General features: G+C 37.0%; 2 protein-coding genes, 3 non-coding genes and 1 pseudogene across 6 annotated transcripts; 5 read left to right on the forward strand and 1 right to left on the reverse strand.

Annotated features, from left to right (window-relative positions):
* The first annotated feature begins 249 nt into the window (after positions 1–249).
* On the forward strand, positions 250–323 carry TRNAI-UAU (transfer RNA isoleucine (anticodon UAU)). Its single transcript has one exon. It is a non-coding gene; the product is annotated as a tRNA-Ile (tRNA).
* A 3,908-nt stretch (positions 324–4,231) lies between these two features.
* LOC147536244 (putative pectinesterase 52 pseudogene) lies at positions 4,232–6,293 on the reverse strand (annotated as a pseudogene).
* Positions 6,294–9,010: 2,717 nt separating this feature from the next.
* Positions 9,011–9,084, forward strand: TRNAI-UAU (transfer RNA isoleucine (anticodon UAU)). The gene has a single exon. It is a non-coding gene; the product is annotated as a tRNA-Ile (tRNA).
* Positions 9,085–11,360: 2,276 nt separating this feature from the next.
* TRNAG-GCC (transfer RNA glycine (anticodon GCC)) lies at positions 11,361–11,447 on the forward strand. The gene has a single exon. It is a non-coding gene; the product is annotated as a tRNA-Gly (tRNA).
* Positions 11,448–14,165: 2,718 nt separating this feature from the next.
* LOC147536247 (uncharacterized) lies at positions 14,166–18,067 on the forward strand. Of its 2 annotated transcripts, XM_086644488.1 has the most exons (3): positions 14,166–14,200; positions 14,407–14,934; positions 15,429–18,067. In XM_086644488.1, the coding sequence occupies exon 3, from the start codon at positions 15,619–15,621 to the stop codon at positions 17,080–17,082; it is 1,464 nt and encodes a 487-aa protein (XP_086500614.1). In that variant the 5' UTR covers positions 14,166–14,200; positions 14,407–14,934; positions 15,429–15,618; the 3' UTR covers positions 17,083–18,067. The 2 variants fall into 2 exon arrangements, with proteins under 2 accessions (XP_086500614.1, XP_086500613.1); XM_086644487.1 differs by having other exon boundaries at positions 14,407–18,067.
* Positions 18,068–21,436: 3,369 nt separating this feature from the next.
* On the forward strand, positions 21,437–26,708 carry LOC147536248 (transcription factor-like protein). The gene is made up of 15 exons (XM_086644683.1): positions 21,437–22,061; positions 22,176–22,343; positions 22,678–22,746; positions 23,375–23,468; positions 23,648–23,748; positions 23,862–23,907; positions 23,987–24,046; positions 24,347–24,415; positions 24,708–24,791; positions 24,887–24,970; positions 25,213–25,298; positions 25,510–25,600; positions 25,728–25,808; positions 25,898–25,972; positions 26,234–26,708. Exons 1-15 carry the CDS (start codon positions 21,949–21,951, stop codon positions 26,366–26,368), a joined length of 1,356 nt encoding a protein of 451 aa, XP_086500809.1. The 5' UTR covers positions 21,437–21,948; the 3' UTR covers positions 26,369–26,708.
* The last annotated feature ends 702 nt before the right edge of the window (positions 26,709–27,410 follow it).

Consider the following 27,410-nt stretch of genomic DNA (forward strand, 5'->3'; position numbering starts at 1 on the left):
CTTTTACTAAGTACTAACAAAATAAAAATAACATTCAAATTGTTCAGTTGGTAGAACACTAAAGTACGTCCTTTGGAGATCGTTGTTTGAACTTCTCAAAGATTCCAACCATCAAATTTTTTTTGAAATTTCGTCAAATCACTTTATGGGTTCTTATACCAACCCACTTGAATTAATCGGGTACTAGCCGGAACAACAAAACGTCTAAACAATGATAAAAAAAAGAAAACAAAATTTTGAATACGAAATGGTCCTGTAGCTCAGTTGGTTAGAGCGTTGGTCTTATGAGCCGAAGGTCGCGGGTTCAAGCCCCGCCAGGACCATTCTGATTCTCTTGATTTTCATTTTTGTATTGGTGTCGGCTTGCCTTGCCACAAGCGAGAAGTTTCGATAATTTTTTGATATTTTGATTGTGAAAAAATCGACTCAGCTACTCTGTTTATAAAGGGTCGATGCTTCACAAACATATTGAGAGTTGAAATCGTACATTCGTATAAAATATACACCACGACTACACATGAGGTCTAGGAAATATGTGAATGATCGAATCATATCTTTCTTATGTAATTACAAGGATTCATATTGTCATTTCTAAAACATAGACCTTAACTACGAATCACTTTTTTCTTAGACATGTTAAGATATAAAGCCTGGTTTTTCCACTAAAGAAACATTCATGTCATAATTTAGCTTAAATGAGCTTCACTCATGGTTTATATGCGCTTTCTTTGCGCGTTCAATGAGAAACGTTTCGCTACCTTAGAGTCTTATTCGGAGTATGGATTCTCTTCCTAAGCAGTAAGCACATAATCTAATTACGTGATTTTTTTCTAGTTTTCAATAATGTATAATTTTTTTTAAAAATTCAATAAAACTTCATTATTTACATTACAAAATGGACGGGCTTTAGCTACGCCTGTTTTGTTACGGACTACTCGTTCCGTTAGCTATTAGTCAACATTTGCTATGAATATTTATTAGTCGTAGCAATTGCTGCCCAATAGTCACAAAGGTCGTATGTAGTTGCTACACATGATTCCGTGTCAAGTGAGTTACAAACACAAATTTTTCTAAAATTGAATAATGTGTTTTTGCATATTATTATGCATTTAGTCAATTTAACAAATAGTTTAGAATACATGTCTTTTGGTGTTCAAGCAACCCATACAACTGCATCTTCAACATACGTATTAGTGAAGTTTAAATGATATCCAAAATAGAAATTAACAAGTCTTTGGATCCTAAGTCTTGTGGATAAGCATCAATTTTTGAAGTGAACAGTTACCCATATACTCTGGATGAGTCGTGTCTTGCAACCAAGAATATAAAGTATAGGTCCTCTCCACTCATTGCCAATTGGTTTTGAGTTGGATGGCCATAAACTTAACATGGTATCAGAGCTAGCCCCACACGTGATAGGTTTAAAAGCCACACGTGCTCCACGTCACCCGTAAAGAAAAAAAAACACTCAAAGAACGCCACACGTGAGGGGGCGTGTGAGAATAGTCCCACATGGGAGAATGGGTAACTAGCAACCAAGAATATAAAGTATAGGTCCTCTCCACTCATTGCCAATCGGTTTTGAGTTGGATGGCCACAAACTTAACAGTGTCTTGTTATGATTTTTACACAGAAAGACCATATTCATCGAGTAAGAAAACTCGAAGGTGTCGAAGAGCTTGAAAAGATTCTCTCCAGACATCTCAGAAATGATTTAATTGAGAGGATCTAGTTAGCTTGGCTATGGATTCAATAAGCTTCTTGATATAACAACAAAAGAGGATCAATTATGATGGGCCCTTCAGATCACAATTAAGCATTAAGCAATCATCTTCCAAAATGACACCATTTAAGTCTTCGTTTTGTGCCCATCGTGTTATAATACATGTTCTAATATAACCGGTTTTCTAGGGTTTTTACTGGGTGCATTTGTGTTATAATACACGTAAGAATATTAGTTATAAATCAAACGTCGCTAGTACGACTCCTCATTGTGATTGGTGTTGGAATCGGAGCCAATTTTGACTCGACCCGACTCGTCAAACTCAGAAACGGAATGCACCACTGCGTTCGTCTCATCGGGCTCTTCAATTTAGAGCCAAGAATCGCTCAAATCCGATTCCGAATGAATGAGAAATTCAAGTTGAAAGTTTTGACGAAAATCGGTTGAAATAGAGCCCAAAACGTCAAAACGGACAAAGTTTAATTGGGAACCATCTGGGCGAAGCGAGCACGTCCAGATCTGGACGGCTCGCGTTCAACCCGAGTTTTTTAAACCAGATCTAATGGTCAGGCATAAAGATAATCGGGACAGCGTTGGGAACACGCGAGACCCGTTGGATCAACGAGATCCAACGACGTGCATTCATTCCTTGTCGGGCATGGTTCGGGATTTCGCTTGATCTTCGATCTAATGGCTAATCTCCTCATCTGGTGGCAACTCCCGGGATGGAACTAACGCCATCTAAGGATGGGCGTTTCTCCCGAGTTTTTAAGGCTAATCTGAAGGTTTGAAAGCTTGCCGAAATTACCAGTTAAATAACCAACTCTTCTCAAAGAGTTGTGTCCCAAAAACTAAGAGTTTTGTCCCAAAAAACTCAAGAGATGTGTCCCAAACTAATCTGCTTACTCAATTCCTATATAAACGACCTAAACCTACTTCATTTCACACATCAATTCATTCTCTTCTTCTCTTATCTTCTAACAATTAGAGGTTCTAGTTTGTCTAGAATATCTGATTGAGAAGTAATTCTAGAGGTTCTGGTTTGCCTAGAATATCTAGAAAAAGGAAGAAAGAAGTTTTTAGTGAAGTGATAATCATAAAGCGTCTAAGACATCAAATTCATTCTCTTCTTCTCTTCTCTTCTAACAATTAGAGGTTCTGGTTTGTCTAGAATATCTGATTGAGAAGTAATTCTAGAGGTTCTGGTTTGCCTTGAATATCTAGAAGAAAAAGGAAGAAAGAAGTTTTCGAGTGAATTTTTTAAAGCGTCTAAAAGATCATTCGCACAAGTCCAAAAATTCATAATACTTACCAAGGTTCGTCCGCTTTCAGAATATAGAAGTACCATCTTAAAATTCTGAAAGGAAAGTCGTTGTATTCCGAAGGCATTCACCCTCACGTTTGGTACTGTTACGGGGGTGTAAAATGTCTTAAGGAAAGAGAATTTATTCTCACCTCGACTACATTAACGTTTGTCTAACTCGGTTAATCCGAAAAAAGGAAGATAAATCATTATTCTCTTACAGTCTATCTCTCTACAAATTAGAGAAAGGAAGCTCTGTCTAAACCAAGACAAGACAGAGACAAATCAACTTATCAACTGATAACCAGAGGAACAACAATTGGTTCATGAATTGGGTATATCTTGGATAATGTCTTCAAATTTTGATGTTGTTGTTGGTGTTGGTGTTGTTGTTGTTGTTATGAAGTGAAATAATGGCAAAAATTTTAGCTTTCAATGCAAGGCAAGTATTTCTTGTTTTAGTTTGTTTCCTTATTTTATTTTATTTTGTATTTCCACTTATCTTAAAAGTGTTTATCTACGGCTAGATAATCATATTTCATCAAAATGTGAAGAAAAGAAAGTTTCATACATGGGCCTGCTAGATGGAAATCACAAGTTTGAGGTTTGCTTTAATGAGTGTCAAGATCTTGGTTGTGCTACCTATAATTGGACTGTTGGTTAGAAAACTTTCTTTTATCTTCTGTTTATCCTATTTAGTATTTAGTTCTTAAAAATAGTATAATTATTACTTATAAATTTCACTGAATTGAATTTTTTTTTTGATATTGTGAAGTTTCAAATCTCATTATCTATTCTTCAGGCAAGTCTCAAATTTTCTTATATCGTCAACTTATCATCAAGTATCCAGTATGATGAGTTGTGTTGGTAACGAGCAGGAGTTTCTGTAAAGATAATGCTGGAAATAGATTCACGAGAACTGCTAATTCAATTTGACTTGTTCATTTTGGTGAGTCATGCATGTTCTTCACTTATTTGAAGTGATGATATGAATATACTTGACCAGAAAAGAAACTTATGATGTGTTTGGATGTCGGAATCATGAATAAAAATAATGAGGATGATACCAAGAAAAATAAAAATCTCTTGTGAGAGCTAACATTAAATTAGGGTCTTCTATAAATCTAATACAAAGTATTCACTTATAATGGGACTCTATTCAATGACTACGTAGTTTTCTAGCAGTAAGTACGTGAGAAAAAAGATCAATTTTGAGGGGAGGGTTGCTTGCGGACCCATCCTTCTGGGTCGATGAAAGAGATATTAGTATAGCGCTGAATTTCTTTTAAGCTTAATTTCTTTCTCCAATCTACTCTAGATGTATTTTTCGCCCCTGGTCCTTGACATTCCGCCTCTGCGAACATCAACGTATCCCTGAAATATTACATTGAATTATCTTAGATTTAATTAGTCAAGAATTAAATTTGGGTTAATTCCGTTTTGGCCCCCGATTTGTGACCAACTGGCCGTTTTGGCCCCCATAAGTGTCCGGCAGTTCGTTTTGGCCCCAAAAATTTCCTATTTGGCCCCAAATTTTATCCAACCTCCCAATTCTACCCCGGTGGCATTTCTGTAATTTTTATTTTTCTTTTTGTTTGTCCACCTCATCTAATCTCTCCTCCACCACACCACCTCCTCTCCACCTCACCCTTCTTCTCCGGCAGGATGTTGCCGGCCGGAATAAAAAATTCCGGCCGGCCACTTAAAAAAAAAAAAAAAAAAAAAAATTCTCTCTCTTCTTCTTCCTTTCTCTCTCTTCTTCCTCCTTTCTCTCTCTCCTCTTTTCCCCTCCTCTTCTCTCTCCCTCCTCTCTTTATATCTCCCAATTTCCGGCGAAGGTAAACCTTCGCCGGAAATTTCTGGATCTGGGGTTTGAAACCCCAGATCCAGATCCTCTTCGTCTGGGATTCCAGACGAAGAGGAGTCTCTTCGTCTGGAATCCCAGACGAAGAGGTTCCCAGACGAAGAGGTTCCCAGACGAAGAGGTTCCCAGACGAAGAGGTTCCCAGACGAAGAGACTCCTCTTCGTCTGGAATCCCAGACGAAGAGGTTCCCAGACGAAGAGACTCCTCTTCGTCTGGAATCCCAGACGAAGAGGTTCCCAGACGAAGAGACTCCTCTTCGTCTGGAATCCCAGACGAAGAGGATCTGGATCTGGGGTTTCAAACCCCAGATCCAGAAATTTCCGGCGAAGGTTTACCTTCGCCGGAAATTGGGAGATATAAAGAGAGGAGGGAGAGAGAAGAGGAGGGAGAGAGAAGAGGATGGGAAAAGAGGAGAGAGAGAAAGGAGGAAGAAGAGAGAGAAAGGAAGAAGAAGAGAGAGAAAGGAAGAAGAAGAGAGAGAATTTTTTTTTTTTTAATAAAGTGACCGGCCGGAATAAAAAATTCCGGCCGGCAACATTCCGCCGGAGAAGAAGGGTGAGGTGGAGAGGAGGTGGTGTGGTGGAGGAGTGATAAGATGAGGTGGATGATAAAGAAAGGTGTGATGTGGTTTTTTTTTTGTTTTTAACCTTTTTCACAAATAATTCTGTTTTGGCCCCCGAGGATAATTTCGTCAAAAATTTAGCCCTTGGGGCTAAAACGAACTGCCGGACACTTATGGGGGCCAAAACGGCCAGTTGGTCACAAATCGGGGGCCAAAACGGAATTAACCCATTAAATTTACTCAAATTGGCCAAAGGTACTCAAAAGACCCCCTCTATAATGGTAGAGTATTCTTTTATCTGACTATCTAGTTGATAATTTTAAATCAGTGACAGTAGGGTTGAAAGTCAAAGACAACTTTGTGCTCAAACAGTTGGGAGTTTCAGTTCAGACATCTCACTTGTATGGACGAAATCCTAGTCTTTGATGACTGATTTTGGTCCAAAATCGTCTTAGGTTTTCGGTGCATTTATCATATTTTTGTAACCAAATAGATCAAGTAATAGGTGGAAAAGGGCCCCTCTATCAAAGTTCTTTATGGTTGTGGCTAAGAGTCGGAGTTTTTCGTACTATAAACTGGAGGCTTTTAAGAAGATAAATCAACTTACAAGTGTTTTTCCTGCTGCCAGAAGTCTCATCCTTTGGGGTGAACAACTTCCGAAAAATAAGTACGATAAAAAATAACGGTAGAATAAGGCCCATAAGCTCTACCAAGATAGACAGAACCGGTACCGTTTACAACTCCTCCTATAAACACAAATCCATTCTGAGATTTCTGAGCTGAATTTCCTTGTGCTGTTATAAAGCCCGCCAGATTACCTAACTCCGCCTCATTTACCATTATGTGACAGTTCTTCACATCCACACAAAAAGAAAGTTAATAAAATGTTTATACATGAAACTTCACATTCTAAGCTAGTCAAACTCGATTGAGGCGTCAAACTTGGTTTTCCGACCATACCCGGACTCTCTTAGGTCGGACCAAGTAAGGCCTAGCCTAACATAGTCATTTCTTAAATCAACTATACTCATGGAATATTGGATTGTATCTACGTGAATTCATAGTGTCATTTCTAAAACGTTGACCTTAAGTCTGAACTTCCTTTTTTGACCAAAAAAAAAAGGTCTAAACTACCCTTGAGAAACATAGGCGTTATAATTTAACTAAAATAAATGTAACTAAAAGCGAACTATTTTTATTTTTTTTATTTTTTTTGGAATTCGACTACAATCTACGTATGTTGTTACATTTGGCATTGATACATCAAAGATGTGATACGCTCAATAACTGCCCACTCAAACTGAAACAAGACCGGGCCTATAGCCCAAAATGACAATGACCTAAAGCCCAACTACATTATTTACACCCTAATAATCCCAAATCAAATAACCAAAGATTCCACCTTCTCTGGGATTCGAACCTGAGACCTCCAGGGATTTCTGGAGTTTATGTCAACACCTCGGAACCACTTGGGTTACCAACTGTGACAAAGCGAACTATTTGAACACTCTACATCGGCTTACGTGCTCTCTTTGTATGCCCAATGAGAAATATTATGTTACCTTAAATTCTTACTCATAATATGGCTTAGAAAATAATTTGTTATCCTTCTGAGCACATAATCTAGTTGCCCAATGAGGATCCATGTCTTGATCATCCTATTCATGGATCCTCAAGATGAATCCACTGGTTCCTCTCTTCCATCATCAACTACATATGCCTTAGTTTGTTGATAAATTTGAAGCGGACCTCTCTCACACTAAATTTTATTCCAGCTAAAGAAAGAAAGAAAGCAGATAAGAAAAAATTGAGATTCAAGCTTACGAAAGACAAGAATATTATATTAAATTTGTGTTCAATTACAAGTGCAAGTTGGAGACAAAGAATTCAACACCATTGACAATTGTTCGACATTAAACAAAAATTAAAATTCAAGTTCAAGTTTTGAATCTAATCGTATGCGAGGAACATTCACCTTTTCAAGTTCAATCTTCAAGTTGGATACTTCACAAGTTCCGTATTCCAACTTGAAGGGGAGTGTTAGAGTATAAGGATCGAGATGAATCGAGATCCGAAGATATCAAGAATCAACCGTCCAAGATATATGAAGATGAGACGGATCGACATGAAGAGATTCGACGATCAAGATGAGTCCAAGATATTGGAAGATATGAAACATATCGAAGATATATTTAGGATATCTCTTATAACTATTTAATAGTAATATTGAGTAGAGATTATATTGTTTCCTAGTTTAGTTAGGAGAAACTAGGAAATCCTAAACCCTATAAATAAGATATGGGTTCTAGGAGTTTAAGTATTCGATTACTAATCAATCATTGTAACGAATCACCACAATTGTGGATAATAAAGTATGTAGCCGTTCTGACTTTCTTCGTTGATGTAGGTCGTGATCCTCCGACCGAACCACATAAACTATCGTGTTATTTATTTCAGTTTATGTCTTCTAATCTACCAACGAACATGAACTTTCACAATATTCTAAACTTTGTGTCATAAATTCTATCTACAACAAAATACTATTAAAGATTTCATCACGAAATCAAGTTGTTTACAAGTTTTCACTACCAAGTTATTTTCTGTAACAAAATACAGTTTGAAATAAGTAAATTGGGGATTTTCATATCAACTAAACTAGACTCAACCTAACTGGCTACAACCTTTGTTTGCTCGGTTTTGGTTGAGCTTAAAATGATCGGCAAGTGACCAGTCCATTGTGCGACTAAACTATTTTCGACTACAAATTATTTTGAGGATTTCTTTTAGTACGTTACTTTCTTCTGGTTAGAAATGCATTGGAAGTTTATTTGGGTTTCTATGTTTTTCAAAACAGTAAGATTCGAATCCTAATCTCTCCCGCAGAAAGGTAATGTTGCCACTTACAATTTTTTGTAAGGACTTTATCCAAACATTCTCTAAATCAGAAATATAAAAGGGGAATTGAATATATTAAATTATGCAAGCACCAGTGGGTTTTTTTTTTTTTTTTTTTTTTTTTTTTTTTTGTTGAAGCAAGCACCAGTGGTTTAGTTTTAGAATGGTATCCTGTCATGGTAGTTGGTACTGACCCGGGTTCGATTTCCTGCTGGTGCATTTTTTTTTCTGCCTTATTTCTTATTAATAGAATCTTTCACTTGAATGTTAGGATTAATATCTAATAGCAAGAGACAAAAAGTGCTAATGGAGGTTAAAGAGTAAAATCAAATTAAGAAGAGATCTTTTGAGATAGGGAAAATAAACATGTTTTTGATGAGATCAATAGTTCGGAATCAGTAACATGTTAATTGTTCAGTTGGTAGAATGCTGACGTAACCTTTTTGGTAACTTTTTTGGAATCCGTTGTTAGAATTTTTTTTTTTTTTTTTTGGAATCCGTTGTTAGAATTTTTTTAAGATTCCAACCATCAATTCTGTTTTTTTTTTTTATGAAATTTCGTCGAATCACTTTATCAGTTGAATTAATCGGCTTCTAGCCAGAACGACAAAACATATAAAACAAAAAGATAAAAAAGGAAAACAAAATTTTGAATTTGAAAAGGTCTTGTAGCTCAGTTGGTTAGAGCGTTGGTCTTATGAGCCGAAGGTCGCGGGTTCGTGCCCCGCCAGGACCATCTTGTTCAATTTTATAATTTGATGCTGGCATGCTTGCCACAAGCATGTCAAAATTGATAAAAACTCGAATTGTGATAGGCGAGTTTGTATACACCACGATGTCCATGAGACCACGACATATGTGAAATGATCGGATCATGTATCGCTCTTATGTAACTACCTTTGAGAAACATACATGTTATAATTTTAACTAAAATAAACTTAACTAAAAGCGGACTATTTGAACGCTCTACATGGGTTTATGTGCTTTCTTTGTACGCTCAATGAAAAATATTATGTTACCTTTGATTCTTACTCAAAATATGACTCAAAAGCTGATTTGTTATCTTCATGAGAACATACTTTAGTTACATGGTCCTTTGTTGTAGATATTTCTTCATCATCGAGCTTACCTTCTTTTCCTCTCCATGTAATGGAGCATGAAGATCTCTCTCATATAAATAATCCTCCATTTGCGATTTCCAATATGAATTTTTTTTTACCATTGAAAACCCGAATCTTTACAACATTATCTAATTTATCATCCATAACTCCAACACCGATATAAACACTGTCTGAAATCACTATTCACGATCAAAACACTATTCATTTCGGAAAAAAAACACTATTCACGTGAAAAACACTACTCACGTGAATAGTAACTCCGTCCACAAACAACAGAAATTTCTAACTTGGAAGCTCTGATACTAGTAGTTGAGAAAATAATCCACTGAGTAGGCCTGTAAACGGTAGCTTATCGGATCGGATATAGGCATATCCGAATCCGATAAGCTATCCGATAATTATTTGACGGATATTATAAATCAATATCCAAATCCGAATCCGATAATATTAACGGGTATGGGATAATATCCGAAACTTTAAAAAAATTTATATTTTTTACCATTAGATCAAAATAATAAATCTCAACCATACATTTTATACACTATTATGAATAAATTTAATTTTTTATTATATTTTTATATTAATTTGCGGATAAGGATATTTATCGGATCGAATATTAGTGTATCAGTATCTGAAACCGATAAGCAGATATCTGATAAGGAATATCCGAATCCGTATCAGATATCCGAAATTTCGAATATTTTTTTAAAATTTGAATATGGATGTGGACCGGATGTCGAAGATTCGGATATCCATTGACAAACTTACTACTCCTTATAGGTGATTAGTCTACTTTGAGTTTTTCTCTAATGCGGAAAACCAGAATCTTGGATGCAATGGTGAATAAATACAATAACCACGAAGCAAATAAAGAATAATGACACGAAAGATTTATAGAGGTTCAGAGCAAGTCCTACGTCCTCTTTCAGCCGCACCAAGCCAATCTACTATGAATATGAAGTTACAACATACCCGAGTTACTGTACACAAAGTCTAGTGTACTTCCCGATTACAAAGTCTCACTACAACTCTCACCCTCACACATACAAAGCTCTCTGTTGACCTAAAACTCTCTTTTACCCTCTCACCTATACAAAAAGGAGACTTGAGAATGTGATAATGAATTCGAAGAAGAGGGAGGCTATTTATAACTCTCAAATTTCATCCGAAGAAGTGAAGAGACTTAAATACTTCGCCAATAAAGTCTTCACACCTATAACTTCGTTTGATGTATAAGAGGCAATTTCTTCCTCAAATCCACCGAAGAAATTGTTTGTCTTGATTTTCCTTCTTCTAACAGCATGAGGATAGAAACACATGTTTTATTGTCTCAAGTTCAAAGTCTTTTGACCCCACCGCATGACACGAATTAATTTGTTTTGACTGCAATTTGAAGATTTTGGAGCCGCTCATACACTGAACGATCCTATTGAACAATATTAAGATATCAACTTAAAAAAATTAAGATATTAACATCGTCTTAAATCATGAACCCATGTTTGTTATCCTCAACTTTGTAGATTGTTATATGTTATATCTACAACAAATTGTTTAAGATTGCACTATGAAATTAAGTTGTTTATAAGTTTTCACGACCATGTTGTTTTCAGTGAGGAAATACAGTTTGAAATAAGTAAATTGGGGATTTTCATATCAACTAAGCTAGACTCAATCTAACTTGCTGAAGCCTTAGTTTGCTCGGTTTTGGTTGAGCTTAAAATGGTCGGCAAGTGATCAGTCCACAGTCGGACTAAACTTGTTTTTGACTACAATACATTTAGCATTTCTTTTAGTTATTGTCTCCTGGTTGGAATTGCATTGGAATTTGGGTTTATCCCAACATTCTTTAGAACTAGATATAAAACCCAAATTGACCAACTTAAACAATCAAGCACCAGTGGTTCAGTGGTAGAATGGTATCTTGCCATGGTACTGACCTGGCCGGGTACAGACCTGGGTTCGAATCCCGGCTGGTGCATTTTTTTTTGCCTTTATTCACATTTAAATTTTTTTTTTCTTAATAGAATCTTTCACTTAAATTTTTTGGATTAATTTTTAATAGCAAGAGAGAAAAATGCTGATGAAGGTTTAGAGAGACCATTTCTTAAAATCCAATTGGGAAAAAATCATTTTTAATAGGGAAAATAAACATGTTTTTTATGAGATCAATACATTGAAATCAGTAACATGTTGATTGTTCCGTTGGTAGGACACCAACATACGACTTAACAAAAATCGTTTAAAGTGATGAATGTTGAATAATTTGAAAAAGAACTGTTAGTACATACTAACAAAATAAAAATCGTTTAAAATCTGTATCATTAATGCACTAAAGTAAATCTTTTGAAGATCGTTGTTCGAACTTCTAGAAAACTTTAACCATCGATTTCTTTTTGAAATTCAGTCAAATCATTTTATCAGTTCTTATACCAACCCACTTGAATTAATCGGGTTCTAGCTAGAACAACAAAACGTTTAAAAAATAATGATAAAAGGAAAAGACAAAATGTCGCAGGTTATTGGTGCCGGTATGCTTGCCACAAGCGAGAAGGAATCAACAAATCTACTTTGTTCTTAAAAGGTCATATGCTACACTAACACGTCAAAATTGATAAAAAGTTGAATTATGATAGACGAGTTTGTATACACCACCACTATCCGCGAGACACACGAAATATGTGAAATGCTCGGAGTATATCGCCCTTGTCCCTTGTGTAACTACAAGAATTGGTAGTGTCATTTTTAAAACATTGACCTTAAGTCTAAACTACATTTGAGAAATGTAAATGTTACAAATTAAGTAAAGTAAACTTAACTAAAAGCGAAGTATTTGAACACTCTACGTATGTTTATGTGCTTTCTTTGTATGCTCAATGAAAACTTTATGTCACTTAAATTCTTACTTGGAATATGACTCATAAAATAATTTGTTATCTTCCTGAGCACATACTCTAGTTATCTGGTCTTTTTAACCATCAAATATTTTTAATCAAGAATAAAATCTGTATCATTAATGCACTAGTAAGACTCCTAAGTCAATCATATATGGGAAATACTAAAACAACAATTACAAGTAATGTCATTCCATTTTCTGTTTCAAATATGACTAGGGTATATCTTGTGCCCTAGGGCACGGACACTTGTATCAATCAAATGTTACGAAATTTATTATTATATTTTATTGAGAGAGAGAGGTTTTTATTACTTATTATTTTTTTGTATTACTTTTTTGTTTCTTTTCTCTTAAATTAGTTATTATTTTATTGAGAGAGAGATTTTAACTTCTATTTTTAACCCTTGAAATTTATTTTGTTTCTTTTTTTCTTAAATTAGTTATTTTATTTCTAAGAAGGAAACGATTATTGTTTTTTAAATAGGTAACTTTATCTCTACGAAGAACTATATTTTAAATTTTGAAAAGGACTTCTAGACTATATCCTTTATTAAAAAGGTCGCGGCTTTGGGGAATAAAGAAAATTCTTCGGGGGATAAATTCTCGAGGGAATCCAAATTTTTTTGAAAGTTCTCCGGGGAATAAATTTTTATGGGGAATACAAAATACATTTTTATAAAAGTTCTCTTCCATCTCATCTATTCTCTCTGCCACTTCATCTTCTCGCCACCTCATCATCTTCTCCGACGAAGGTCGCCGGCCGGAAAATTTTCCGGGCGGCGACCTTCAAACATAAGAAAAAATTAAATTAAATTTTTTTTCTCTCTCCTCTCTCAAATTTTTTTTTTCCTTCCTCTCTCTCAAGAACAGATGTAGAGAGAGAGAGAGGTAGATCTTCACGAACAGACCTAGATCTGTTCGTGAAGATCTACTCTCTCTCTAGATCTGTTCTAGAGAGAGAGAGGAAGGAAAAAAAAAAAAGAATTTGAGACAGAGGAGAGAGAAAAAAAATTTTAATTTGATTTTTTTTTTTTATGTTTGAAGGTCGCCGGCCGGCGACCTTCACCGGAGAAGATGATGAGATGGCGTGGAGATGAGGTGGTAGAGAGAGGTGATGAGATGGAGGAGAACTCCCAAAAATTAGAAGTCTGATGTGGCGTTAAAATACCACATTGAGATCACTTAACTTTGATGAGTTAGTTCTTTTCGTGTTTTATTTCTAATTATTTATAAGTTTTTCTTGGTAGGTACCTTATTTGGAGTTTGACGCTTCATTCGGAATAAAACGGAACATTTATCAGATTTTATCTCATGTGGAAGAGACCGGAAGGAAAGAGAGACCAGGGGTATTTTGGTAATTTTGGCAGAGATCAGAGGTTAAGTGGCAAGTGGAGTCGATGGTGAATCCGGTGGCGAAAACGGAAGTCGAATCGGAGTTCGGACGGAAAAGTTATGGAAGAAGGAAGTTGAGGGTCATTTTCGTCTTTCTGAAAATTAGAGGAAGTAGAGACAAATTTGAAGGCACCCCTTGGTGTGTGTAATAAGACTCAAAGTCAGGCCCAAAAACCCAAGGAAGAAGACCAAAGGAGAAGTTTAGGGGCACCTCTCTTTATAAGCCCAATTCAAAGGTTTTAGTAAAGAAAAAGAAGGCTGGTTGGTCATCTTCGAGAATGGGAAATTAGAGTTTTTTAGGGTTTAGGGGAAAAAAAAGCTAGAGAGAGAAGGGAAGGAGGCTGCCGGCCAAGAGAACTTGGCCGGCACGGTTCGGGTTCGTCTGAGTTCTCACCGGTGCAGCTCCAACAGCAGCAGCTCGGGTTTTCCACTTGGACAGCAGCTCGGTTTTGCCTCAATCCACCATTAAAGCAGCTCCAACAACAGCAGCTCGCGGGAAGCATAGAAGCAGTGCGGGTTATCTCCTATTAGCACGGGGAACAGCTCGGAACAAGGGACGGCTAGCAGTTGCTCGAGACAGCAAGTTCTAGGCCGGAATTGGAGTTTTCTTTGGCCGGATTTTGGTAGACCTTGCCGGAGCAATTTTGGGTAGTTTCGGTCATCATTAGGCTCGGAAACCTTAGGGTTTTAGATCCATTCATCATTGCCTTGCTTCCTATAATGTTTGATTTTGTTTTGAGCAACAAATCTTAGAGAGAGAAACCTTGATCCTAGCTTTCATGGTGGATTTGGTTTGAGAGGAAGAAGATGACACTCTGTTAAGGGGAGGTCAAGTTCTGCTGAGAGGACACCTATTATACACTGTTAAGGGGACCCCCTGCATTCTGTTACAGGGAGATCGACAGCACTTGAACACTTATATTTCCCGTCGATCTTAGTCTTGCGCCATCACCGAAATAGGGAGATTTTCACCTTAACTCATGTCTTTCTTTATTTTCTTCTCGTTTATTATGTGCTCCACCATGTCTAGCTAGCTTTTGTAGTCGGATACTCGTGATACATGTTTTGATGTGACAAGAGTTTTATTGCTTTTAATGATAAAATCTTCCGGATTTTTAGACCGTTCATGGACTGGAATCTGAGTTAAACCAAGAGTTCGTTGACCCATCCAAGTAAATGGGTGAAGTTAACTAACTTTTCATGCTTATTGATTATTAGTACTAGTCACTATCAATTCTGTGGATCGAAGTATCCCTCTCGTTCCATTCTAACTCGACTCTTCCTGAATCTGCCACCTTTAGTTTAGTTAGCCTTATTTGTTTATTTATTTGAAATCAATCCAAACATCCAACTTATTCTCTTTTTTTTTTGTTTTTAGTCTGAGTTAGTGACTGACACTTAAACCGGTGGGTTAGACTCTTTCGGTATTCGAATTACCCCCTATCCTTGAGGATTGATCCCGGTCTTACCGGGTTATTACTTGACGCCCGTATACTTGCGGGTGGAGACCTTTTAGGGTAACCTTTTAGGCCCATCAAGTTTTTGGCGCCGCTGCCGGGGATAGGTTTAGTAGTTTGGATATTGTTTGTTCGTTTTGTTCATCAGTTTAGTGTTATTTGTTAACTTAGACGTTTTTGTTTATTTTCGTAGTTTCTGACTCTTTCTTATTTTCAGGAACTACTCTAAGGAAAAAGCCGAAAAAAAAGAACATAGGAGCGAAGGAAAAGAAAGGAATCAGAAGGAAGAACGAAATGAGAGGAGCATTCGCTAGTATCGTATTCTATCTATTTCTTTCTACTTGTGTGTAATTGGTTGGTAGTTTACATTTATAGCTTGTGTGTTGTTCCTTGAACATTGTGAGATCATGGCACGTTATTCTAACGGTTGGTCATTCCATGATGATGATGATGACCTTGAGCTGAAGAGTTCCATCATTACCCGACCTGATATGACCTTAAGAGAATACCAACAGTTGCGTAGAGCTGAGCTTAACCAACGTGGTATGACCCTAGGAGAACACCGACGGGTTAATGAGGGGAATAGGTCAATTGAGCCTAATCGACCTGGTATGACCTTTGGAGATTATCAACGAATGTGTAGAGATGATCCGATTAGTGAGAGGAATAGACCATCTGAACCTGATCGATCTCGTATGACACTAGCAGAATACCGACAGATGTACAGAGATGGTCAGATTAGTGATGGATATAGTCCGACACCAAATATGTATGAGAGACCTTATAGTCCACAGTATTCTGAGACCAATGAATTTAGAGGCAGGTACGATCCTAGTATATACGGTGGGAGTTATTATCAAGAGTCATCATTTAATTACACTTGTGAGCCTTGTTATGAGGATACTCTTGAAGATAGATCTCGATCAGAGTCCGAGAGTCGTCTTATTGAGATGATGTCACAATTTGCTACTCAAACGAAGCAGAGGATTGAGTCCTTAACTCAAAAGATAGAGATGCTCGAGTCACAGTCATTTGTCGGCGAGGAAGGGGTTTCACCACCCCAAACTCAAGAGGGTACTAGGTACGATGACGAGGGTAATACGTCTAACCCTAGTACTAAGTTAAATGTCGATGAATCTACTGAGAGGACCCAAGAGCCCGAATATATTGATGACCTTGTTTCGTCTTTACCTCAACTTTTATCGTCTCATTATGATAGGACTATACCAGACTTTGATGTTCAGGATGATGGCTCTACGAGCAAGTTTGAGGATGACACGATTCCGAACTATCCAATTTTTGACACTTGTAAGGAGTCAGTCTTAGATGCAATGCTAGGAAGGCTTGATATTATAACTGACTGCGAGGCTCCAGATGTCTTTGAGGATATTGATGACGTAGTAGTTAGAGACATGTTGGATAGTTTGTCAGACTATTTACCTAAGGAAACCATGGACCTTGACTTGGTCCCCGATCATATTGCCTTACCCTTAGAGTCTAGTTCGACTTTCCACATGATCTCAAACTCGGTTGTTGATCCCTTTTGGGACATTTCAGACGTCTTTCCAAAGACGTCTATGGACGTAGTGGATATTCTATCCACTAAGCTTCCAGATGATTTTTTGCCTTCGACTGATATTTTGACTCTTCACATGTATGTCGATCCTTTTGATGATTTCTTTGTTGTCGTTCCTTCTATTTATGCCTACTTAGTGAATTGTGCACCCACTAAGTTTGGGGATGACTTGTTTTCTTCTATCGTCTCATGTGCACTTCATATCCTTTATCTTTTTGTGAGACGATTATCACCGGCATATAGCTTTCTTTGGGTTGACCCCCAAAATTTCCGTCTCTTATTGTATGATCTTTGACTGATTGAGATGGGTCTTGATGTTTGTGGGTATCATCTCTGGAAACCCTCCACGAGACAGAACTCGTGCTCTTGTGAAAGCAAGAGAATCAACGGCTAATTGCATAGCTCAATGCAATCGTGTGTACCCGCGTTAGTGGTCATTTTTATGGTCATGATCTTATGTGTTTCATTCTAATATTGCTTGTTGATCATAGGAGCATTTCTTACTTGTTTAGCTTCTGAGGCATAGTTTGTTCCAAGTTTGGGGATGGCGACGAGCTCGACATCAACTTGGAACCTGTTCATACACGAGTCTCGGTAGTAGTATCTCTTATCTCCTCCGGCTACGGTAATATCTTTCCATTCTTCTCTTTAAATTAATATGTCTTATCTTTTGGTGAGTATATGGTTGAAACATTGAGGACAATGTTAGTTTTAAGTTTGGGGATGGGGTATGACTTTCAGCCATGACCATGGGGTTTCAAAAGACAAGAGGGTTCAATAATTCGACCAAATTTGAAAATTTTTGGGTAGATTTGATATGACTTTAGTGGTATGCTTAAGTATGTTGATGCACGTGTTTCAGTTTTGGTGAATGTTATGCATGTTCTTTGTCTTTCTTATGAATGTCAAGTCCTTTAGCGTTTGTTGTCTGATCATGTGAGTAGCATCTAAGGAAAAAGAAACATTTCTAAGGGACCTAGAAGAGTCATTAGTGGAGACTTACACCCATGTGAGATATCTGAGCCTTTATATTGTTTTCGAGTGTACTCTTCTGCGCTAACTCCGAGTAGAATGAAGAGCTACTCAACCTCGCAACTTTTAAAAGAGCTTAGACGATCTCATGAGCTCAACTTTCTTAGCCACTAGGAGTGACATCAGGATAGCGACCTTACTCTTGTAGTCCATGAAACCCGATAATAGTGTCAACTTTAGGGAAACGGATACTCCACCACCTATTCATCATCTTACTCCCGAGAATGAAGGCATGATAGTTATAGAAAGAAGAATGTGAAAGCAAAGTGTGAATGAAGAAAAAAAGTTGTTTGTTGAGAATACTAGTGTTAGTATTTGTTTTGTTACGAAAAAAAAAAGAAAAAAAAAAGTGAAAAAAAAAGAAAAAAAAGAAAAAAAAGAGTTTATTTGTTATTTTGTGTTTTTATGTGTGAGTGTTGTGAATAATAAAGTGTTCAAAGCAAAAGCTAAATTTAGTAGTTGTTTGAGCGTTCTTTTTATTGAAGACGTCGACATTATCGGGATTTCACTACTTTCATCTCATTACTTGTATCCGTTGACCTTTAGGAAACATTGTTAGAGGGTATAGTGGGTGAGAAGGGTGAGTGAACTTCCCCATTCCATTTTAGTGGTTATTTCCATTCTTTAGAGATTATTTCGTTCTAAAACTTGTTATCCTCATTTGTTTTGTATGTGTTGAGTTTCTCTTTATTCCATGCTCACACATTAAAGTGAACCATTATTATATATTCTTGAGTGATTTCATGTTTTTGAGTGTATGACCGTGAGGCTAAAGTCGAGGCGAAATGTACTAAGATAGGAATCGAGGTTTTGTGACTTTGAACTTAGATGATGCTCATTATGATTGGACACTCACATTTCGGATGAGACTACTAGTGAGGAGACTTTTAGCATATATATGCGTTTATCGATTTTGATTCGTTTGTTTAGCATGCTTGAGTGTGTCATTAGTTGTCATTATCTTATTTACATCGATGTTGAAATCTTTTGTGTCTTTGGAATCTTGAATTTTGTGGGTATATTCACTGGAAACCCTCACGAGACGACACTCGTCCACTAGGGGTAACCTAGGGGTTTAACGGCTTGTTGCATACGCTAAATGCAACCGGGATTCCTCCGAAAGTGAGTTAGGATTTTACTTTATTGTTTTGTTTTATTTATTTGCTCGAGGACTAGCAAATTCTAAGTTTGGGGATGTTTGATGTGGCGTTAAAATACCACATTGAGATCACTTAACTTTGATGAGTTAGTTCTTTTCGTGTTTTATTTCTAATTATTTATAAGTTTTTCTTGGTAGGTACCTTATTTGGAGTTTGACGCTTCATTCGGAATAAAACGGAACATTTATCAGATTTTATCTCATGTGGAAGAGACCGGAAGGAAAGAGAGACCAGGGGTATTTTGGTAATTTTGGCAGAGATCAGAGGTTAAGTGGCAAGTGGAGTCGATGGTGAATCCGGTGGCGAAAACGGAAGTCGAATCGGAGTTCGGACGGAAAAGTTATGGAAGAAGGAAGTTGAGGGTCATTTTCGTCTTTCTGAAAATTAGAGGAAGTAGAGACAAATTTGAAGGCACCCCTTGGTGTGTGTAATAAGACTCAAAGTCAGGCCCAAAAACCCAAGGAAGAAGACCAAAGGAGAAGTTTAGGGGCACCTCTCTTTATAAGCTCAATTCAAAGGTTTTAGTAAAGAAAAAGAAGGCTGGTTGGTCATCTTCGAGAATGGGAAATTAGAGTTTTCTAGGGTTTAGGGGAAAAAAAAGCTAGAGAGAGAAGGGAAGGAGGCTGCCGGCCAAGTTCTCTTGGCCGGCACGGTTCGGGTTCGTCTGAGTTCTCATCGGTGCAGCTCCAACAGCAGCAGCTCGGGTTTTCCACTTGGACAGCAGCTCGGTTTTGCCTCAATCCACCATTAAAGCAGCTCCAACAACAGCAGCTCGCGGGAAGCATAGAAGCAGTGCGGGTTATCTCCTATTAGCACGGGGAACAGCTCGGAACAAGGGACGGCTAGCAGTTGCTCGAGACAGCAAGTTCTAGGCCGGAATTGGAGTTTTCTTTGGCCGGATTTTGGTAGACCTTGCCGGAGCAATTTTGGGTAGTTCCGGTCATCATTAGGCTCGGAAACCTTAGGGTTTTAGATCCATTCATCATTGCCTTGCTTCCTATAATGTTTGATTTTGTTTTGAGCAACAAATCTTAGAGAGAGAAACCTTGATCCTAGCTTTCATGGTGGATTTGGTTTGAGAGGAAGAAGATGACACTCTGTTAAGGGGAGGTCAAGTTCTGCTGAGAGGACACCTATTATACACTGTTAAGGGGACCCCCTGCATTCTGTTACAGGGAGATCGACAACACTTGAACACTTATATTTCCCGTCGATCTTAGTCTTGCGCCATCACCGAAATAGGGAGATTTTCACCTTAACTCATGTCTTTCTTTATTTTCTTCTCGTTTATTATGTGCTCCACCATGTCTAGCTAGCTTTTGTAGTCGGATACTCGTGATACATGTTTTGATGTGACAAGAGTTTTATTGCTTTTAATGATAAAATCTTCCGGATTTTTAGACCGTTCATGGACTGGAATCTGAGTTAAACCAAGAGTTCGTTGACCCATCCAAGTAAATGGGTGAAGTTAACTAACTTTTCATGCTTATTGATTATTAGTACTAGTCACTATCAATTCTGTGGATCGAAGTATCCCTCTCGTTCCATTCTTACTCGACTCTTCCTGAATCTGCCACCTTTAGTTTAGTTAGCCTTATTTGTTTATTTATTTGAAATCAATCCAAACATCCAACTTATTCTCTTTTTTTTTTTGTTTTTAGTCTGAGTTAGTGACTGACACTTAAACCGGTGGGTTAGACTCTTTCGGTATTCGAATTACCCCCTATCCTTGAGGATCGATCCCGGTCTTACCGGGTTATTACTTGACGCCCGTATACTTGCGGGTGGAGACCTTTTAGGGTAACCTTTTAGGCCCATCAAAGTCCCTTAGCAATAAAAAAAAAACATAAAAGCTAAACTTATTTGACTAGTTTTAAGAAAAATCTTTATTCCCCGGAGAATTTTCTTTATTCCCCAAAGCCGCGACCATTAAAAAAGGATGTTTGTCCCAGTCACCGTTTTCTCTTCTGTTTTATTATATAGATGCAAGTGATTTTAGAATTTCCTATATCTAGGCTAATCTATCTATTCTTTTGGGAAAAATTTATAATAAGTTAACAATATGCTAAGAAAACACCAAACAAAAGAGTAGTACAAAATGAAAAAGAAAAAACTAAACGTCTGTAACTGTGTAGTCTCAAGAATTTATCAACCTATTTAACATGATATAGTCAAAATATGTTGTTTTTACATTCCAAAAGTGATGGCTTACTTTTTTCATTTTTGTTTTTTTGAATATTTCAACGTGCCTCGAACCCTTGACCTCCAAGGTGGAATACTATATCTCTTTCCACTCCAATTAAGGGTTGTTGGCGATTAATCGTTTCAACTAAGTTTTGATTTTTTTTAAAGAAGATAAAGTTCTCTTTAGCTACAAGCTTCCTACCAAAAAACAAATGATGCAATGAATGTGAAAACAGAATTTCAAGAGTACGACTTATCAGAATTCTAAAAATTGAGGAAGGAGTATGAGACATTAGTATAGGAAATTTGAACAAGAGAGGTGGAGTAGTTGCGAACGAGCACCCAAGCAAGATGTTCGAAGCAATTTCTTGAACTTGGTTCGAAGAGATGAAAATTTGTTGAAATTCAGCGTAGATAAGGCCCCGTTTGGTGCACGTGAGAGTCGGGTGAGAAAATTGATTTTCCACTTGCCTAAGGGTTCTTAAACTGCCCAAACAAGTGAACAACAGCAGGACACAAGAATGCACAAAAACAATTGGTTTCATCTCAATCCTTGATTATACCTCCTAATCGGTTTTGTTGCCCTCTTCCCCCATTTTACTTTTCTGAACAAGAAGATTAGGAAGAGTTAATTTGAAAACCCTAACTCCAAATTGAAACCCTAACCCCCAAATTGAAACCCTTAACCCTCAAATTTAAGTCCCCAACTCCTAAATTGCAGAACCCTAACTCCCAAGTTTTCCTTAGAGACTCAGAGAGAGAGAGAGATAGAGTGATTTTCCAAGATGCCTCAAGTGAAAATCATCGCGAAGAATTTCATGGACATGTTCGCAGCTTTACCAGCTCTAAAGCTTGACAAGCTCTACGAAAACACTTTCATTTGTGAAGCTGTTTTGAGGTTTACCTCGACTTTGAATCTCTTTGTCGTCCCAATCTTGCATAATTTAGGGTTTATATAAGTGAATTTCTATTGAAGTTGTGAACTTTTTTGGGTGTTTATTGTGTGATTCAGGTCATTGCCTCCATTAGCAAAGAAGTATGTATTACAATTGTTATACATTGATGTTCCAGTAACAGCTAAATCAATGGAAGAATGGGTTCTTCCTGATGGGGTCTCTAAACATAGAGTAGCTGTTGATAGATTAATACAACTAAGAATATTTATCGAGATTACTGACAGGTATACATACTAGTTTCGTTTCGCATTTGTTTATCGTAAGAGCATTGATTAAGGTTAAGTTATAAGAAAATTATGGAACTTGTGAGATACCCATATTAGAAACCCTTTTGGACTTAGAGTAAAGAAAGAATTTCAATTTGGAAGACATTTTTCGATTAGCACGTCTAGAATCGAGAATTAACTACACTAATGAAAGTTATTAATTTTGATCTCGAGTTATATTAGACTTATGTATGAGTTTAAGTTATCGGATGGACTTTTAATTTTTACGTTTCCCTTTGGGCTCGTGTCGGCGTGTTATAGTGTTACGAAGTCTTTGCTTTGTTCACTGTAGGAAGAAGGAGACCAGCTATAAATTGAATCCCAAGTTTCAGGGTAACCTTCAGAAATATATAGCTCATGGGTAAGTCATATTCACTTTGTCTTGTCTTAATTTTTTTTTGTGTGTGCGTGTTTGTGTCTACGGTTGTGCGGCATATGATCAAGTTATAATGTTGCTTATAGATTGCTACTATGTTACCATCTACTAAATCACATTATTCCCATAAAGGAAAAGTAGTCACCATCTATTCCGTCACACCTCATTGGAGAATACTTGCTTAAGGATTAATGAGATGAAGATCCCCTTTTTCTCTAATTTACATAGGGTACATTTCAACAGGAAATGGCGTTCGTTTCCGTTTTAGCCACCAAGATATTCTTCCACTCCTGACTCCTTCCACTAAAAGATCTAAGCTCTGGATCTTTCTCTAGATCTTGCTTCTTAATCCTTTTGAAACCATCTAAATTAACGGTAGATTGGTACTGAACTATTTCCGTTGCCTCCTACACTCGTTTTGCCTAATGTACCCTACTACCCTGAATATTTTATTTAATATAGTGCCTGCTTAATATTCAATTAGTTTTGGTCTTCAAATCATCCGTAATATTAACCTTAAATATCTATATCCGTATGATAATTTGGGTTGCTCAGAATGTGTAGTTTTGCTTATGAAGTTTATGGTATATGACATTAAAGCTGGAAACTGCAGCGGAGTGTTACCAAGGGAGTCAATGCCTGCAAGTATCACTGCCAGGCTCCCAACTTTGGAGGAGCTAGAGGCTTATGCGATTCAACAATGGGAGGTCGATTTCTTCAGCCAGATATTGCTGTGACCTGTTATATATGATGGGTGCTTACATGTTAATGTTTATGATCATAAGCTAAATATACTGAAATTGAAACAGTTTCGAACTTGGACAAAATGTAGTTTCATCTTTCTTTTCTGTATCTCGCTGATAACTTGAAATTTTGGTAAAATCAGAACTTCTTGCTGCAACTTATAAGTTCAGGCCAAGTGGAAAAGACAACAAGCTTCAGCTCTTCTATGATGAAAATTTTTCAGCGTGGTCTTTTGACTCAGAGGTTCTAATATTTTTTGATTGGGTTTTTTAAGAAATTTATTCTATTTATTTACGTAAAGAAGCAAAGGTTTGATATATGGAATGATTAGAGATGTTACTGTGCTTTTTACACAGAGACAGAGAAGCTCCAAGACTAACTGAGAATGGCTTTCAGTTCTTGGTGTGTATACCATAAAATGTCTTTACTTCTTGTCAAATATTCTTTTTAGTACGTATCTTATTCCGTGTGTAAAATGCAGCTGATGGCTACAAACTCACAACTTTGGTATATAATTAGGGAATATATCACCAACGCCGAGGTAATCAATCACAACGCTTTTGGATTGCGATACGTTGCTTTTTTCCTTTATCCTGTTTTCATAGTTTCTAAGAATACGCAAAAGTAACAATTCTGCCAGAGTTTTTCTCACTAAACATTTTATTGGCGATATATTCTTGACACTGAACATGAAACTTGCGATCCTTTTCAACATATTAATTTTTGATTTCTTTGCAAGGCATGACATTTTTTGAGATAGACGTGACTTGGTAGACATGAATAACATGATGTCCATTTTACTGGTATGTATTCATCTTTTCACTCTTTTTATCTGGTGCAGGATCGTGGCGTTGATCCAGCGGACTTAATTTCTTTTATGTTAGAGCTCAGTTTCCATACCACGGGCCAGGTACTAAAGACATGTCTTATTCTTTTGATATTTTGAATTCTTTCGACGGTTACTTATAGAATCGCTTGATTATATACATTGAACTACAGAGCTCAAATATTGGATCAAACCAAGTCTAGTTATGTACATATGCCTTAATAGATAATTTGTTATTTCAAGACGAATTTCAATATTCAAATGAACAATCTTAGTTTATGCAATGCCTTCAAGGTTTTGAAATTTTATTTGGAAGCAACTACTAAATAATGTTCTACAATCTTGATATGGGGTCAACTGTTTATTTATGTTTCAGGCATATAATATGATCACCTTGAACGACGTAGAGAGAAGTACCATTAAAGATCTCGCAGACCTAGGACTAGTTAAACTTCAGCAGGTGAGTGTGACTCCATAATCTTTCATCACGTACTCTAAGGAATTCTTTTATATATTGAAGTACAGAAAATATTAAAATCCTTTTGTTTCTTCTAGGGTAGGAAAGAGAGCTGGTTCATACCTACTAAATTAGCTACAAATCTTTCTGTCAGCTTGTCTGATTCTTCATCAAGGAAGCAGGTATCTTAATCCTTATTGCCTCCGAATTTTGCTTAAAATTATTTTATGTTCAGGATACCAATTGTTCAATTCCTAATATCTCACCATAACTTGTAGATGTCTACGAATTCTGTTATCAACTGTACCTCATATTCATTCTGTTTTTTTTATTTTATTGTGCACGAGAAGCCCTAGTATGTTTTTTATGATTTACAAAATGAACACTGTCCAAATTATTCATAGGTTAATGCATTTCTGCACAGGGTTTTGTGGTTGTTGAAACAAACTTCCGACTTTATGCTTACTCGACCTCCAAACTACATTGTGAAATTTTGCGGCTGTTCGCAAGGTATGTCATCTAATTACATTTCAATTTCCTGAACGTTTTCTTTATGGATCACGTTTTTCTTCTAATCCCGAAACAAGATCACGAAAGCTGTACACGCTTCATAGCTCAAAAGCTTTCTAAATATAGCGTTTTTAGAATGGTTCACATTTCCTTTTCTTGATAAACTTCTTTGTTATTCTTCTTTCATCCCGAGTGTTGTCTTAAATTGTAGGATAGAATATCAACTTCCAAACCTTATAGTTGGAGCAATTACAAAGGAGAGCTTGTATAATGCTTTTGATAATGGAATTACATCTGAACAGGTAAGTTTCTAGTCATATCGCTTTTCTCTCTCATCTTATTTGCAGATTGTTAATGAACCCCTTTCGGTTGTTTAACTGCATCTATAAGCTATTTGTCGTCCTTACCCTTGAAATCACGAATGTGCAGATAATTTCGTTTCTTCAGCAGAATGCACATCCTCGTGTTGCTGAAAAAACACCATCAGTACCCGAAAATGTGACAGATCAGGTGCCCAGCTTTCCATCATGTTGATTGCGCACCTACTTGTCATCAACATATTCTTAGCCATCTTTACAAACCTATGCTGAATTTTGCAGATTAGGCTGTGGGAAAGTGATCTGAATAGGGTGGAAATGACCCCTTCACAGTTCTATGACGAATTCCCTTCTAAGGTAACCATTCTCCCGTTTTCCTTGTAAATTGAGTAAATTTTTTATTATTGTATTGTTTCATTATTTGGGTACTGTTTCAGTAGGTCATTTCCATTTGTCGCTTTCAATTCTGCATCCTAGAACAACCCGAAGCTAATAATTCTAGTACTCGGTGAGGGCTTCGATGTTGGAACCCAGCCCATACCTAGTGCTCAAAGCTCTATAAAAACACAAATATGGTTGAAGACTAGTATTTTCTCACTTGTTCTTGCTTAATTGCAGGATCTCTATGAAACTGCTTGTGATTATGCAAGAGAGCATGGTGGATTATTATGGGAAGATTCAAAGAGGATGCGTTTAGTGGTGAAGACAGATATACATACTCAGATGCGTGAGTATCTCCGCCAACAGAAGTAGTGCGCCAAAATGAGCTTAAAGGAGAGTAGGATCAAAAAGTAAATGCGAGTATGCTCGAAGAAAAGCTGCACGGGAGAATATTATCATCATAGTTACTTGGTTTCAATGCCAATCCATCCAAAATATGTTGAAAGATTACAAAGAATCGGTAGAAGAGAAGAAAAAAGGTAAACAAATTTGATGAATTCCAAGATACATTCAAAATGTGGGGTTCTTCTTCTAGTAGGAGAGGTTTGTAATGTGTCAATTGTTCTTCTGCTATATTGAAGTGTAGACATTGTGCCTTAAAATCAATTTGATCAAAATAACACTTTCAATAGAAGTTATGGTGTTTCTTAAAGAATATGGTGAAATGGAGGGTTGAAATTGGTTTGTGCTTCTTAAATCTCTCTCTTTCTTGACAGCTTGAAGAAGGAATCTAGGGTTAAGTCTCTGGTTTGTTCTTAGAGAGAAAAACGACGGAGTTAGGCAGTCTAATCTGTTATTCGTCGAAGGATTCAAGCCCTACTTACTTTCTGCCCAGGGTCAGGCTGGGTTTGGGTCGGCTGTAACTGATACCACAATCTCCCAAGTCCCAATGAAAAAGGTACTGGAAGAATAAATCAAGTACTTCATTCTCCAAATTTCAAGAGAAAAAGTTTGTCTTTGGGAGTTGAATTGGGAGAAGATAGATGGAACCTCCACCTTTCTAAACCTATAAGCAATTATAAAATAAAGGGGCGAACAAAGCTTTTTAGTGCAACAACTATGGCTACCAATAATCTTACAACGTCTCATGATTCAAGAAATTGGTCTCCCTACGAGTTCTCTATAACTTCTCGAAGAGCAGTCAATGCTAATGGCGATTCCTTCATACGTATTTCTTGAACAAGACAATACCAGCTAAAGTATCATTCAGCCTTTGGTCAATCCTGCACAAGTCTCTACCCACTAATGATAGGCTGATGGCTCCTTCAATCCAATAGATGCTCTATGTGTATATCAAATGAAGAATCCTTCAACCACTTGCTTTTTCGTTGCTCTTTTGCTTCTGAAGTCTGGA

The sequence above is a fragment of the Eschscholzia californica genome, unplaced genomic scaffold, assembly GCF_041429995.1.
Source record: "Eschscholzia californica isolate CP2 unplaced genomic scaffold, dmEscCali1.0.p SCAF_5, whole genome shotgun sequence".
Classification (NCBI taxonomy): domain Eukaryota; kingdom Viridiplantae; phylum Streptophyta; class Magnoliopsida; order Ranunculales; family Papaveraceae; genus Eschscholzia; species Eschscholzia californica.